The sequence below is a fragment of the Thermobia domestica genome, chromosome 12, assembly GCF_964235325.1.
Source record: "Thermobia domestica chromosome 12, izTheDome1.hap1.1, whole genome shotgun sequence".
Classification (NCBI taxonomy): Eukaryota; Metazoa; Arthropoda; class Insecta; order Zygentoma; family Lepismatidae; genus Thermobia; species Thermobia domestica.
The window spans coordinates 26,691,447-26,706,948 of NC_137465.1; the positions used below are offsets into that span (position 1 = coordinate 26,691,447).

Genomic DNA, 15,502 nt, shown 5'->3' on the forward strand with positions numbered 1-15,502 from the left:
AAAAAACAATAAAATGAAATATTTACAGGAGCAGTTCGACTTAAAAATGCATTTTTTACAAATTATTTCCATTTGTAGAGTTGAAAATTCTTAAAGGAATGGTGTTTGTTTGTTTGCGATATGTTCAGTGGTTAGCGAGTAACAGAGGAAAATAGATTTTGTGATTACGTCATCCGTGGTCAAGCAGCAAGAACAGGCTTCCATACACAGTGCCAAGTATTTTGTTTGTGAGAGATGCGGTGGCATGTTCTAAAGTACGATTTCCTTTTCCAGAACTGATTGCAAAGATTTAGAAATGCCATCTGCATGTAGAAAATATCATCTTATGGTGGGCTGCACAAAAGTTTTTATAATACTATAAAACGTAGTTTTTCCTACAAAGCATAAGTTCAGCATAAAAGGAACTAAAATTTCGAAACCAATACCATGCAAATAGATGGCGGATGAGATTGCTACAACATCTAAGTACCTTTTTTTTTTTTTAAATCATGCTTCCGATTCCCAAACATAAGTATGTCCATTTTCACGTTTTGCTGCAATTTTTAACGCTGACCCTATAATTTCTGTATGTACAGGAGCGCGACATATGTGGCGAAAATGAAATAACATTGTCAAGTTTGCCACAATACGAAAAATACTTTACCGGTTAGATATGTTTTATTCGTGTCGCTCTCCGCGGAACAACTCTCACCGCCCGTTTCATCATCATTGTCACTTGATACTGAAAAATTAAACGATGAATCAACGTAGGAAATGCTGTACGAAGAACAGCTAAGAAAAATGTCCCTCAAAAATTTAACACAAAGCAAGACTGCTAACGAACCCAAAACAATCCATTAAATCCACTGCACTATTAAAGGTTTATCAGCTGCGTACAAGGGAGTGGGTGCTGACTCACATTGAGTTCTTTGAGTAGCCCATAGGTAAGGTCAGCATTTGCGATTCATCAAAAACAAATGCCTATAGAAGCTGAACGAGACGCCCTATCAAAATTTAAAAAGAAAAAAATTCGGGTCTCTTCTCTCTTGTTATTCTTTCTATTGCACCAAACTTGTTTTCAACTTGAACTGCTCCTTTAAGTTTTACGTCCAACGCTTACGCCAGCCAGGCTAAAGGAGACGGCGATGATGAGAAATGAATGAAATGGTGGAATTAAGAAAGTGGGAGGAAACAGGGGAACCTCGAGAAAACCCACACACAATGTTTGTCCACCACAAAGCTCACTTGGCGCGAGTGAGATCGAACCAAGAACTCCATACACTAGAGGTGAATGCTCTACCACTGAGCCACTGCGGCCCTAAATTGATGTTGAATGTTCTCATATAGTACAATACGAATTTCATAGTCTACTTCTATAGCTAACCTATCTTGTGTTAGTCTGGCTTAAATTTAATATCTTCAATCACATTCACGATAAAACTTTGTTTCTACTGTCACTTGTCGCCGTTACTGCTGGAAGAATTTCTCTCAATCTAATGATCATGGATTCGATGTGAATGTCAAACGATAATAAGGTTACTTCATAGGAAGCGTTTTCTATCGTGCACTAGTCTAAAAGAAGAAGGAAAGCAAATATTTATGTACTCTTAACATTGATATGATAATTGTACGTACGTTGACATACTATTCTGCTTTTGGAGGTCGAAATTAACAATACATTTATTGCAGGGTTGTTTCATTTTTTTTTTTTTTTTTAAATCAATGATTTAAATCAAATTTATTTTTCTTTACACTGAAATAAAATGCAGTACTTTTGAGCATTCTGAAACTCTAATCGAAGTTAAATCTAAAATTCGTGTCTTAATCTATACTGTGTAGCGGTAGTGATACCAGTTAACAGGATAATCAGAAGAAGGAATGTTCTTCATAGATTACTTTTGTTTATGTGTAGTGATGATGAGTTATTAATATCAGATTGCTGTCTTTCTTGGAATGGCATATTATTGATCATTAAATAACGTGGCGAATTATAATTGAATAGTGAGTTGAAAAAGGAATACATTCCAAAAACCTCAACTTTCAAACAGTGGGTGGAAAAATGAACACATTCGAGAAACATGTTTCCAATTTTCACTCATACTTTCCCGCAGACCTCAGTAAAGAGGACCTAAAATTAATGAATGCGTTCCTTGTTTCTCTCAAGCGGTGTAGGTACATATAAAATGAATATAGCCATCCCAGTTTAGCTTGCCTATTTTCTCGAATGTGTACCTTTTTCAACCCACTCATTCAATTGCTAATCGTGTTGGTTTGCTTATAAGTAGATAGCTGTTAGACGATACCATATAAGGAACCTAAAATTAACATTTAGCCAACTTGCACCATTGTTGTTCTGTTTATTAGTTCGTAGCTTATATATATTTTAAGATTATATCACGTAGGATGCAAGTTTAAACCAAATATATATATATATATATATATATTTAGATTAAAATTCCTGGGCCAAGAATTTTGACAATTTAGAATTCATTGCCAATAACAATGAAGAATTTAGAATTCAATATACACAATTTTCAGTTCAGAATTGTACAATCCGCGGCAAAAAACCTGCAACATGAGAATGTAAGTTTAATGTGATACTACGCCTAACAGCACAGGGAATCAACATAACGTCTAAATGGCACGAATCACACCAGGATAAACCTCGGCGTCCTCCCGTGAACACTTATTTTGGAGCAAAAGACTTCGTCATTTCACAATAAACTTACATGATTATGTTGCAGGTTTTTTGCCGCTGATTGTACATACCATGTTTGGTAATATATACCGCAGACTTTTTTCTTACCGTAACTACAAAATTATTAATAAGAACACTGAAAAATATATATTTTTAAGAAATGGCATATATTGATATTCATTATGGTATAATAAAAATAAAAGTGTGTACAAAAATTATTAATTTTATAAACAAAAATTTAGAAAAGGCTATATACTCACTATGCAGTGCATTTTTTTTTCTTCTCACACGAGCATATTTAAATTTTTTACTGATTAAGTTGCTTAAAAAGAAAAACTAACTTAGAGACTTTATCAGTGCTTAAATGATTTCGTATCTTAGATTGTACAAAATCAAAAGAAAAAAATATTCTTTCAACTCCTGTAGATGAAGCTGAAGCTATAAACAACTGCGTAATTGGCTTCATACTTCCATGTCAAGCATAAGTCCTTGTAATCTCCACCATTCAATGACTGTTACACCTTGTAGAACTTAGTCGGTGAACATCACACTAGAGAAAGGAGACTTTGCTTGAAATTTAATTACCATGGGCAGTAGAGAAGTACCACTATATGCTGCTTCTGCAAATTTCAAAGTGAAATCGTTTTCTTCGGCAGTTAATTTGAATTTTCGCTGTTTCGGATCGAGAAGGTAGGCCGAGAAATAGGCAGGCGTTAATGCTTCCTTATACCTGTTTTCATCATTTATTTTCCATTTCCTTACCTTGGAGTGTGTCTTTTAACTCTTCATGAAAACACTTCCATATTCCTACACTATCAGACTTAGTTTCATTTCTTTGAATTCTGTCCAATGCAACAGAGAATGGCTTGAGAATTTGGACCATGTGTTCTACATTTTTCACTTTCTGTCGTATCTTTTTGTCTATTTTCGATCGATGTTCTTTATATACATTAAACAAAATTGGCTCCAATTTTTAATGTCACTCTCGTCACCCCTCAATATTCCACTGGTTCTTCTGCTTTGCACACTTCTAAATGTTGCTTCAGCCGGATCACAAGATCTTACATTTCTGAGGCGCATATCTTGCATTTTTGCATGAAATACTTTCTTGCTTGCAGTTGGAATTCGGATAAAAGAAGACCATACGTTGTCTTTCTTTCACCCAGTGATTGAGATTTGAACTCCGAGATCAAGGTGATCACCTATTCTTACAAGCTGGGAGAACAATGATGTACTTACTGCTCCTGACTAATTGTCACGTATGAGAAACACCTTTCAGAGAAAAACACCATAAATATCGGGACACCCCCAATTTGTAAACTATAAATGGGTCATTCTATTTGAAATGGGACTTTTGATGTAACTGATATGCTGATAGGCAGATAGAAATCAAAACACGTTGAAATTGTGTAAGTACATACATTGCAAAGGTAACTTAAAATAAATAATGAACTCAGTAAATTTTTATAATTTTATTTAAAAATATTGATGTCAAAGTAGGTGATATGTCATCACCCTGCGTTGTAACCACTTACAGTTTTACTTGAATGATTTGAAATTATTAAAGTACTATCTTTTATTCGCCAAGTATTAAAACGACTTTTTTAACGTATGAATATCAATGAATAGATGGAAATAAATTTATAAGCTAAAGCTTTTTCTATGCTATTAAAAGTAGCATTCTTTTCTGTATCCAGTTTTTTGTCACCTTTGTGCTAATGCATTTTAAAAAACATATACGTCCGCCATATTTCTCAATTTCATTTTTGTCGTAGTCTCAGGACTTGTTTAGTTTATGGAACTTTCCAAGGAAGGCGCCAGTTAAGGGAGGTAAGTTTGTTGGTGGTGATTGTTCCTTTTTATTAGTCTGAAATCGCACTTGTTACAATTTGGTTCAACACAAGCTGTCAACTCCGTTCGAAATTATAAGAAGGTATTTATAGATAATTTAATTTAGTTGAATCATAATGTTACTTTTTAAGAATTAATGCTGAAAATAAGGGTAAACAGAATCTAACCTTAGGGGTATATCTTAATAGTGCCATAATGGCGGAATTTGTCACCTCCGCGCATATAAAGTAATGTCACCACCGTTTATTACTCCGTCCACGGAGGGAGTGTGAGCTGTAATATCTTCAAAATAGATAAAATTAATCGAAAAGCGGAAAAGCAGTATATTAGACAAGAGTATTTTGCATGAGATACTGTTATCACGACTCACCTATCTGCTTTCGCTTTGCGAACATTTTATAGATACGACATTTATTTTCACGTTAAATAATTGCTGCAAAACGAAAGTACATAGGTGAGCCGTGATAACGGTATAAATAATATTATCTAGTACAATGAGTTTCCACTTTTTGATTAATTTTATCCATTTTGAAGATATTACACAAAATCTGTAAAATTAGCGGAAGTTTAATTTCGTCACAATGAGGCCTCTTAACTAGCTATATTGTAAATGCGCAATCGTATTTCTTCTTATGATAAACAATTACGAGGAGGGATGAAATATAAACGGGATTTTTGTTCCTGAACATCAACAGTTGGTAGGAATGGCCGCTCGCTTCTGCTATGTTTAGGCGGGACCGCTGGGAGTGGAGAGAGCGTGCTGTTAGATATTTCCCGCCATTTCGTCGGTACCGCTCATGATGTCGGAGCAACAAGTACACCCCTCCACTGCGCAACGCATAATTATAAAATTTCTTGCTCGTGAAGGAGTTACAGCAGCAGAAATTTGCCAGAGATTGACTGCACAGTTCGGGGATCAAACACTGTCAAGGATGCGTGTGTATGCCTGGCATAAAAAGTTCAAGGAAGGACGACAACGTGTGGAAAATCAGCAACACGATCGCTGTCCTCGGACCAGCATTACGGACGAAAACATTCGTGCAGTTAAAGGCATTATTGACGACGATCGACGAGTAACAGTATCAGAAACTGCAGAACAAGTCGAAATCAGCTATGGAAGCTGTCAAGCAATAATCAAAAACGACCCACAGTTCCGTAAAGTGTGTTACAGATGGGTCTCTCACCTTTTGACCGAAAATCTGAAGTTGAGACGTTTGGAGGTCTGTCAGAGGCTTAAAACAAGGTTTGCGGAGGAAGATCGTCACCTACGACGAAACATGGGTTCACAACTACACTCCTGAATCCAAATAAGCCAGTAAGAAGTGGGGAAACAGCACCAGTGAAAGCCAAGACTCGACTGTCAGCTGCCAAAATTCTTTTAACCACTTTTTTCGGTCGGCGAGGCCTGTTGCTGATTGACTTTTTACATGAGCGACGCAAAATAAATGCTGAATACTACTGCGAGCTGTTCAACAAGGCGAGAGTTACATATCGCCGCAAAAGACGAGACCAATCGCTCCGACAGATCCTCCTCCTGCACGACAATGCGCGACCCATACTGCAGCTCTAACTGTCTCGAAGCTACAGGAAATGCACTAACCTACACTTGAACATCCTCCTTACAGCCCGGACTTATCGCCCTGCGATTTCCATTTGTTCGGACCGCTTAAACAAGCTCTCGGAGGACAACGATTTGAAGATGACGAGAGTGTGGAAGAGTTCGTGCGCAACTAGCTGGTGACACAACCCTGTTCTTTTTACAATGAGGGCATCAAAATGCATTTCCAAAGGAGGAAACTATGTGGAAAAATAAATTGTAAGTGCCTTGTGGTATTCAAAAAATGAATTTAACCCTTTCACTGTGGAAGGCGACGGAAAAAAAATTCCCTAACCTGCGAATGTCGATTATAGTTGACGTGTTAAAATTTGTCTGTATTTTGGTTTTGTCGATTGTAGTCGCCAAAGGTTTTCTGTGTGATTTCTATTGTTTATCGAAAACAATAGAACACAAACAAAAATGAACGGTACAACTTTGGCGACTACTCTCGACAAAGCCAAGATACGGACAAACAAATTTTAACACGTCGACTATAGTCGACATTCGCATGTTAAGGAAATTTGGTTCTGTCGACAAAAGTCGACTTCCTCTGTGAAAGGGTTAAATAAGAAATAAAATCCCGTTTATATGTGATCCACCCTCGTATTAAGGATAGCATATGTTAAACAAAATTCATTTGAATGCTAGGGGGCGCGGTGGCACAGTGGTAGAGCATTTACCTCCGGTGCTTAGAGTCCTTGGTTCGATCCCAGCTCACGCCGTGTGGACTTTGTGGTGGACAAACACCGTGCTCGTGGGTTTTCTCGGGGTTCTTCCGTTTCCTCCCACTTTCTTCATTTCACCATTTTCACTCATCTCTCATCATCACCGTCTCCTTTAGCCTAACCGGCATAATCGTGGAACGTAAAACTAAAGATTTCATTTTCATTTTTCATTTGAATGCTAATGTCAACAATTGAGTTCTGGACATTGGCAATCATTTAAGCACATGTGTAATACTAATATTATATTATGTAATACTACTGTTTTCGAAATTCGTTACAAATTTTTACTTTTCAATTGGAAAGAGATGGTCTTGTCACATTCGTTCATGTGATGTCACATCCATGCTGGTATAAAGTCTTCTTCATTCAATTAGCTGTCACCTCCGTTCAGAGCATTTTTCAAGTTTAACAATATTTCTCATAATATTGGTTCTCGTGTTGAACCACTGTATTGATGTTAATGTAAGTCATTATATCGACCAGGAAAATAAAGAAAATAATGATTTTCAACAGTGTGAAAATTTCGTTTTTCAAACCCTCAAAAACCCCTTTTCAAATAGAATGAACCAAATATCAAGAAACCTCCAATTTCTAAATTCTAACTAAATTCAATTCTAACTAAAAGAAACTGAGAAACCTCCGTAACTTATCAAAAAGAAAATAACAAAAATAAACATTTAAATTTTACTGTTTAAAAAAAAAACGAGTACTTGTGATTTAAATTTTAAAAAATAAATTAAAATCAAAATGATTTTATTTGTAATAACACTATGAAACCAATATACACCATTTGTATATTTCCATGACCTTCTGCCATTTCTCTGGCAACACCACAATTCCGTCGTTATATAACTTTCTACATCATTTCTCTTGAATTATTAGGTTCACTCGCGATAATTGTTGAAAATACAGGTCCGAGTCTTTCATTCTGCTTGGCGATAGCAATTCGTGATGCATGATGCACTCGATATCAATCTCACCAAACGCACAGGATAACCTTCCTGGTGCTCAGCATGGACTTTGCCATAGACTGTGGAGCTTCTCCTCGCTTCACCCACAATCTGTTTCGTACATTGTTGTCGTAGGTTATTCACTTTTCATCACTAGTGATCAAAGGCTTCGGAAATGGCTCGAATTCGTTACGTTTCAGAAGAGATTCGTAGATAGAAATTCGATAGAGTAAATGATTTTGAGTAACATAATGTAAAATGTAGCGCAGTTTTGTGGAACGTTCACTCATCTTCACGGCACAATATCTTGAATCTGGTTATAAGAATTCCAACACTTTCTGGACATCTATAGCTTCAATTATCAGCTATCAAATAACGTTCAGTCTGACCCGCTGCGACTCATATACCCTGAAATTTATGACACTAACGGCATCTCCTGCGCGAATGCTCACTACTTTTTAGATTAGCCGATGTACATGTACTTCGCTTTCTTTTCATATGGAACCTACCTATTACAAAACATTATGATTCTTTGAAAATTATTGCTTTTTCTACCCCCTATGAAGGAAAAGAGGATTGTCTGCATTTTTTTAAATTAAAAAATATATACATATAAACACAAATTACATATAATGTAGAACGATCATAGTAATATGTTTCCAAGGTTGTAAATGAGCGCGTTCATATTTCGTGAGTTATATCATGAGTTTGCAATGAAATCTTTAAGTTGTATGTCTCACGGTTATGCCGGCTAAGCTAAAGGAGACGGCAATGAATAAAATGGTGGAATGAAGAAAAGTGGGAGAAAATAGAATCTCGTGAAAACCCAGGCACAGTGTTCGTCCACTCACTCGGCGCGAGATGGAATCGAACGAAAGACCCCATGTACCAGAGGTCACACTCTACTACTGAACCACCGCGGTCCCCAAACATGAGTTTGAGTTGAGTTGATTTTGAGTTTAACGTCCCTTTCAGCAGCGAGGTTATATGAGACGGGACCTTCTGATGACCATGGAATGCGAACCGCATGAGCTCCCGCCGGGAATCGAGAAAAGAAAGACGCATACGCTAACAGCTTAGCCACGAAGGAGTTCATGAGTTTGAGTTGAGTTCAACTCAAAATATAGGTGAGTTTGAACGTAAATAACAATGGTAACAGTAACAGTGATAACAACCTGTATTTGGTCTAGCATTAATTTTCATTTTGTTAGTTTTTTCATTCATTCTTTCTTTCTTTCCGAAAGATAATAATTATCTTTGTAGAAGAAATAACTGTTGTTGATGTGGATGCGAAAATATTTTCTCTCATTACCAGCATTTTCTTCGTGGTACAGCTGCTAGCCAGATATATCTAAGTGCGTTTATTTATTTTTGATCATATAAAGTGAATTATACTTTTGATGCTAAAGGAAATCATACTCAGATATGTTTAGAATTAATAACAGAAATGAACACATACCGTGCTAACCATAAATGGTCTTCAAGTAGTTCCAAATCCATGAAAGTAAAATCCCCTCTTTTTCTGTAAAAACTGAACTTCCTGACAGGAATGCTCGATTGACTTCGTCCAATCAGACGTTCGTTTTTATGTTAGGGGATGCTTGATAGGCACATTACCAGTCTCATTGCCGTCCTTGCTTTTTTTTTATTGAACTGAGTTCTCCTTTTTCTTTCAGGTTGCTCCCCAATTATCTTTACGACGCAGAGTAAACACTACACTGCCAACAACATCTGGTTTTAGCCAATAGTCATCGGTTCAAGTACTAATCAAGTCCAGTACTGCTTGACTTCGGGGATCGTACGAAAACCGGCAGAACAGCGCAACTACTGCGCATAATAATAGTACGTTTGAAGTTGCAGCCTGCGGAAAGCTAACCAGATATACAAGGTTTGACAATGAAGTTTCGCTACTGCTAGTGCTCTGTTACTGCTAATGATATATTTGTATATATATGTGTGTGTGTGCAGGAGACGTAAAGATTTGTTAAAAGAGATCATCTGTGCTCTTCGAAACATTGACCATCGACGACACCCTGGTTGTTCCTATCATCATGGATTTTCATACTGACAGCACCAGGTTTCGTCGCCTGTGACAACGTGATCCAGCAATCAAGTGCCCGACTCCACGGATTTAATCTACTCTGTACAACACTCCATTATCTGAGCTTTCTGCTCTTTAGTCGAAGGCCGAAAAGCATCAACTTGGCACAAATATTACTTTCTTTCAGACTTTATTTCACGATCTGCCGACTAGTTTCGCGGTTTACATCAGCATATCCTCAATTATGTGGATGGTCTGACTGCAGCAAATAGAGATCATGCTCGATATTATCTTCTCAATGAGTGGTCCCGATGGCAGAACATTCTTTGTCTTTCTGAGATGAGCTTTTGTAAGTCAAAAATATTCTGCAGGAATTCTGCAAAAATTTTCTGCAGAAGAAACACTTGTAATTGTTAAAAAATACGCGTTACGCGACGTAAAAAACAGTTCGAACTATATTTATCCGAGTCGTCCGTGTATTTAAGACATCTACACATAGGCATGTTTTTATACTTTTCTGTTGGCATTTTTTTTTTCCTCTGGCAATTTTTCTGCATAGGCGCGGCAAATTTCCTGCGATCACATCGCAAATCGTGGCATGTTCTGCTATAGGGCGAGTGGTTAACAAACGTTTACTTCTGGGGTCATTAGAAACGTCTTCACGTCCGTCACGAAGCCGGGCGTAACATCATACGACCACAAAATGCGCCACTCTTGAGGTAAAGATTTCTGATCATCTAGTAGGTTTCTGGTAATGATTTCCGTAACTTACACCAAATCTTAATATTCACCCTTTGTTCCACGTAAGAATTCATAACAATAGGAACCAAGATGTCTCCGACGACCGATGTTTAAATGAACACAGATGCTTTCTTTACCAAATCATCACATGTCCTGCAGAAAAAGATTATCACAGAATTAATTCACGTGATAAGTAATCTTCTGTCATTAGCAGTTACAAAGTACCAGCATAGTCCTCGAACTTTACTGACAAACTCAGAAATTTAATGATGCATAAAGAATGAAAAAGTGTTTAATGATCATGGTCAATACATCAATTTCCACATGCCATTATTTCTAGATTTCTTGGTCCACAGTCTTCTATTTTTATTCACACAGCTCCACTTTCCACTGTGAAAAACCACTAAATAACAACAATAATACTAATTTATCGAACTCAGAACAATGCACTGATGTAACTCAATCTTTCTGTCGCTTCTTATTGAATTCGACCCACAATTGCAGCTTAGAAGATACTGCAACCGATATATCTCCAGAACTATAGAACTCACCGTTGGATCAAGTTAATCTCTTCGATTTATTTTAAGCTTTTCGATAAATAAACGTTTAAAAAAAAAGTGTATAGATGCAGATATATTTACCTGTCTCTAAGAATAGTGAATTCTGACCGATTTTTCTTCATAGTCCTTGTAGGTGAAAATCTCATGAAAGGCTCGTAGAGAGTTTTTGTACCATTAATGTCATCTGAAAATAAAAGAATATTATGTAAGATCTTGGTAATATATGTTACCAAGGTACATAGCTATTCAGCGCAGAAATGGTTTCAGTTAAGAAATTTGTCAATAGACATAAACTTTATTCTGTATACCATATCCATCGAATCCCGAATCCACATGTAATCACTTCAGCTATTAAAATTACAATTGTCACACATTACTGAAAAACAAACTGCTTCTGAGAAATTCACATAGTGTTTACTATCTGAGAGTACGACTCTCGATTTAATGACCGTTGTGAGAGAATATTCGCCTCTAGATTTGAGATTCAATGAAATTTCTGTATTTATCACAATATGTAACATGAATTAATATTTATTCGTTAAATTCCATTAGAAATTTATGTAGCTTTGTTACAAGTTGTACTTCTTTTTCACTGTTCACATCAAGTTATGTCACAATGAATATACAACAACAACAAAGTCATACGGTGGACCATTTATTTTTAAACGACCTTGTAATTTTTAAACTAACTGATACAAAATCAATAAAATTTTATAAGTGCACATATCGACAAGGAAATATAGTTTGACATCCTCCACAACACCAGCCGATTAACTGTGCATCCAACTAAACATAAAGTTGAATTTTAAAAAAAAGTCAAGTTATTACACATTTTAAATCTACATGTTAAACAAAAGCTTACAATAGCACATTTTTTATTTAGTAGTACAAACTAAGGACACTACAATATCACAGATATCCGTAAACAGAATATGACACGCAGTTCCATCGTCATAAGTTTTATTAATATTAAATCTTATCATTTTAGGAGACAATGAGATGCAGTGTGATTGGATTAATGGTTTTTTCCTCATGTTTATTGATTGCCTTCGTTCATAGCGGATGTACTACTAAATTTATTATATAATAGTTACTTTAAAATTTTCATAGATGTGCACAAGTGCTCCACAAATTCTGTATTCCATAAGTTGCTTTCCAAGTCACAAGTCCCTCTAAGGGACAGTAGTATGATGGTTCTAGCGTAGCAGTTCAGGAAGTTCCTGAAGAAAGCGACAGAGACTACTGAAGTAAGTTAAGATTAATAATTCTACAGATAGCATTAGTAGTACTAAGGTTAGTAGTATTTCATTTATACATGTATCTTATAGCATTCATTAGCAAGTGAAAACCTGTACCTTTCTTAGGTGATATTTAAAATAATATAATGTAGCTAATACATCTTGACTTATATTTTATTTTAGCTGTACGATATCAACGAATATACTGAACGCTAAGAACGAAATCAATTAGGGTAAAAAAATAATCCTCCCAAGTCCTAACATACTAAATCGAACAACAATCGAAAATCAACAATAGACTAATCACTTAAAAAATAGACAAGTAATATTAAAACTTGTGACATTTTTCAATTAACTCTGTACCTTTTAACATCCTAAGAGTAACCCTAATTTTTGCTATGAGCATATCAATACACTCCCCGATGGATTTCTACAGTTCTTTGAAACAGTCGAACTGTGCGTTACAGGGTTTGAATTAAAAAAAACACCTGGCCCCATATGTTTTTTTTTCGAAATATTTCGATGTCTTTGGGGTAAAAGTGTTAAAATGTGATTTATATTTCAAGATTATCATTGTCACAACTTGCAACAATTTTCTATTCATTGCTCTTTTGGAAAAAAAAAATGGCCGCCATTTTGAAATTTTACATGGGATCGCCGAGAAAATCTATACAGCAAGTTTAGAATGTTTTGTGCTTCTACCTCTAAATTTCAACTTAGAAGCACGAGACTTCAACTTTCAACTTCCGAAAAATTGCACCCTGTAGCGTGGATAAAAGCTATTTTGGAATTTTATGTTGGATCGTCGCCAAAATATATACAGGAAATTTAGAGTGTCTCGTGTTTGTACCCTGAAAATTTAAACTTAAAAGACCGAAAGTATGTGTGTAGTATGTGTGATAAGGCAAACGAACGAACAAATGTAGATCAAATCATCTCACAAGCCTTAGTGACACTCGCCAAATATTTTGTTGAAGTTCACTTCCGATGCCTTGTGCGTTCAGTTACGGGAATTTCCCGAGCACTTGTTGCACGATGGTTCTTTCCAGAAAATTTATGTAAAACAATTAAAGATATAATTCATATTTTATAAAGTAAGTGTTTCAAAATGTTTTAAATGAAATAAAAATATCTTCCAGAGTAAAATAAATGGTTATATTGTTGAAGTTTTCACTTCCGAGGCTTTGTGCCTTCAATTGCGGGAATTTCAAGAGCACTTCTTTCACGGCTTTTTTTCCCCCCCTCGAAAATGCAGCTTTCTTTACTGTACATCGAAACTTCAACTAGTACGGCATTTTGAATTGAGCACTTGAAATAGTAAGCGTCACGTAGTCTTCGGAACTCCAAACATTAAGCTTTTAAATTTGACACCAGCTATTGCTGGTGTTGATTGAACAGAATTCTTATTTGAAGAGTAGCAATAAAAGACTGGGCTAAATTGTTGTTGTTGGAAAACCAAATTTTACTAACGAATACTGACTTTGTGTTACCAGCAAAGGTAATAAAATATAATACTAACAGTTTTACTAATGCACTACATATTTATTGGTAGTATCGGCACCTATGGCCTTAAACCGTCAAAGGTATGAGGGATAACATTCTTCGGCGTCCCCAAGCATACTATTCACGGAAAGTATTTTCTAAAATATAAAACTGCATTTTTTTTACTTCAAACAGGCTATAAGCATAATACATACATTAATTTGTTCTATAATTATCTCAAGCTAAGATAAGGTTTCTTATTCATTCAGCAGTTTATAAAGGTCTTATGTTGAATGGTGTTGTATTAATTTCCCCAAGGAAAGATCAAAATCTGATAAAAATAACTTTTCATAGCCAGATGAAAAAAAAACGTAGTGGCAAGACAGTGCATCGAAATATAGTACAAGTTACTTCAATTCATATTTGATAAGGTCTAGACATTAATATATGAGGATATGTATTTGAACACCCTTCACATTAGTATATTTCACACTACGATTTAGCACGCATTTCCAGGTGTGATTACCTTAGTTGTACCAACAATATACTAACAAAAAGCTCAAAAACCAAGACGTGTTTTAAGGTAGGAGTGTATTGAGTTACTTTTATCGTTCAGATATTTTTGCAAAGTGAAATACTTTTTACAGATTATCTACTGATATATTTCTAGTCTTCATTTCAATAAGATTACCCTTTAATATATGTGAACCATACCCGTAAGATTTCTTAGGAGATCATGGCTGACACCAAAACAAAAATTAGGAGCAGCAGTCGCAGCTGAAGGTGATGTCAGACAGAATCGAAAAGGTTTTGGTAATTAAACACGTTGACGTATACTGAGTAAAAGTTACATTTTAATCAAATGTCAGTTTCCATCAATGAAAAATAGAATCCCAAGCATAAAATACTGGATTTTTGTACCATTTTGTCTTCAGAAAGTAAAAACAGAGAAGCAGATGATGTGTAGCACAATTAAACGTGTGTGAATGTGCTAGACATGCTCTGTCTGAATTTTTTGTCTCGCACTTGTCCACTGATGTCTACTTTATTGTACAACGATCTTACGGGTTTTACTATCTTTTCATGAAGTAGGTTATGTAGTGGAAAATTTTATAAAATTTATGGTAGAATAATATGCTTTGCACATCTAGATGGTAAACATTAATACTTAAATCAGCAAATGTATCTAAATGAATGTAACATTACAATAATGACGGTAAATAAACAGAATGAAGATACGTTACTATTTTTATTTTATGTATAATACGCTGTTCTGTAAAATAATAAAGAAACAATAAAGACATGTCTCAGTGAATATGCGTTTTATTCAAGCGTCAATGATTTAATTCAAGTGATATCATTTTCTGGACGAGAAAACCTTGAATTGTTGAGCTGCTGTCAATTTACATATTGATCTTGTGACTTCTTCATCCAACTGGAAATACTTAACTTTTCTAAATACTCCGTAAGTGTTTGGACACTCACATATCACTGGCGGATTACACTAACGTCGACGCGGTGTTTTGAAGAAAAGTGGGTATTCACTAGTGATTGATGACTGTAGATAACGTTCAAGGATGTTAGGAAAATTATGTTATTTTCAGCTGGATGAAGAAATCGCAAAGATCAACATGAAAACT

General features: G+C 35.6%; 1 protein-coding gene across 9 annotated transcripts in view; it reads right to left on the reverse strand.

The window, feature by feature from the left end:
* Nucleotides 1-15,502, reverse strand: part of LOC145666375 (uncharacterized) — a 69,746-nt gene that overhangs the window by 41,440 nt on the left and 12,804 nt on the right. For all 9 annotated transcript variants that reach the window (XM_081733551.1, XM_081733554.1, XM_081733549.1 and 6 more), the window contains exon 2: nt 11,224-11,326. Coding sequence is in view for 4 of the 9 variants with exons in the window: in XM_081733554.1 (XP_081589680.1) it covers nt 11,224-11,288 (65 nt within the window). In the remaining 5 variants the exon portion in view is untranslated. The remainder of the gene's footprint in view (nt 1-11,223; nt 11,327-15,502) is intronic.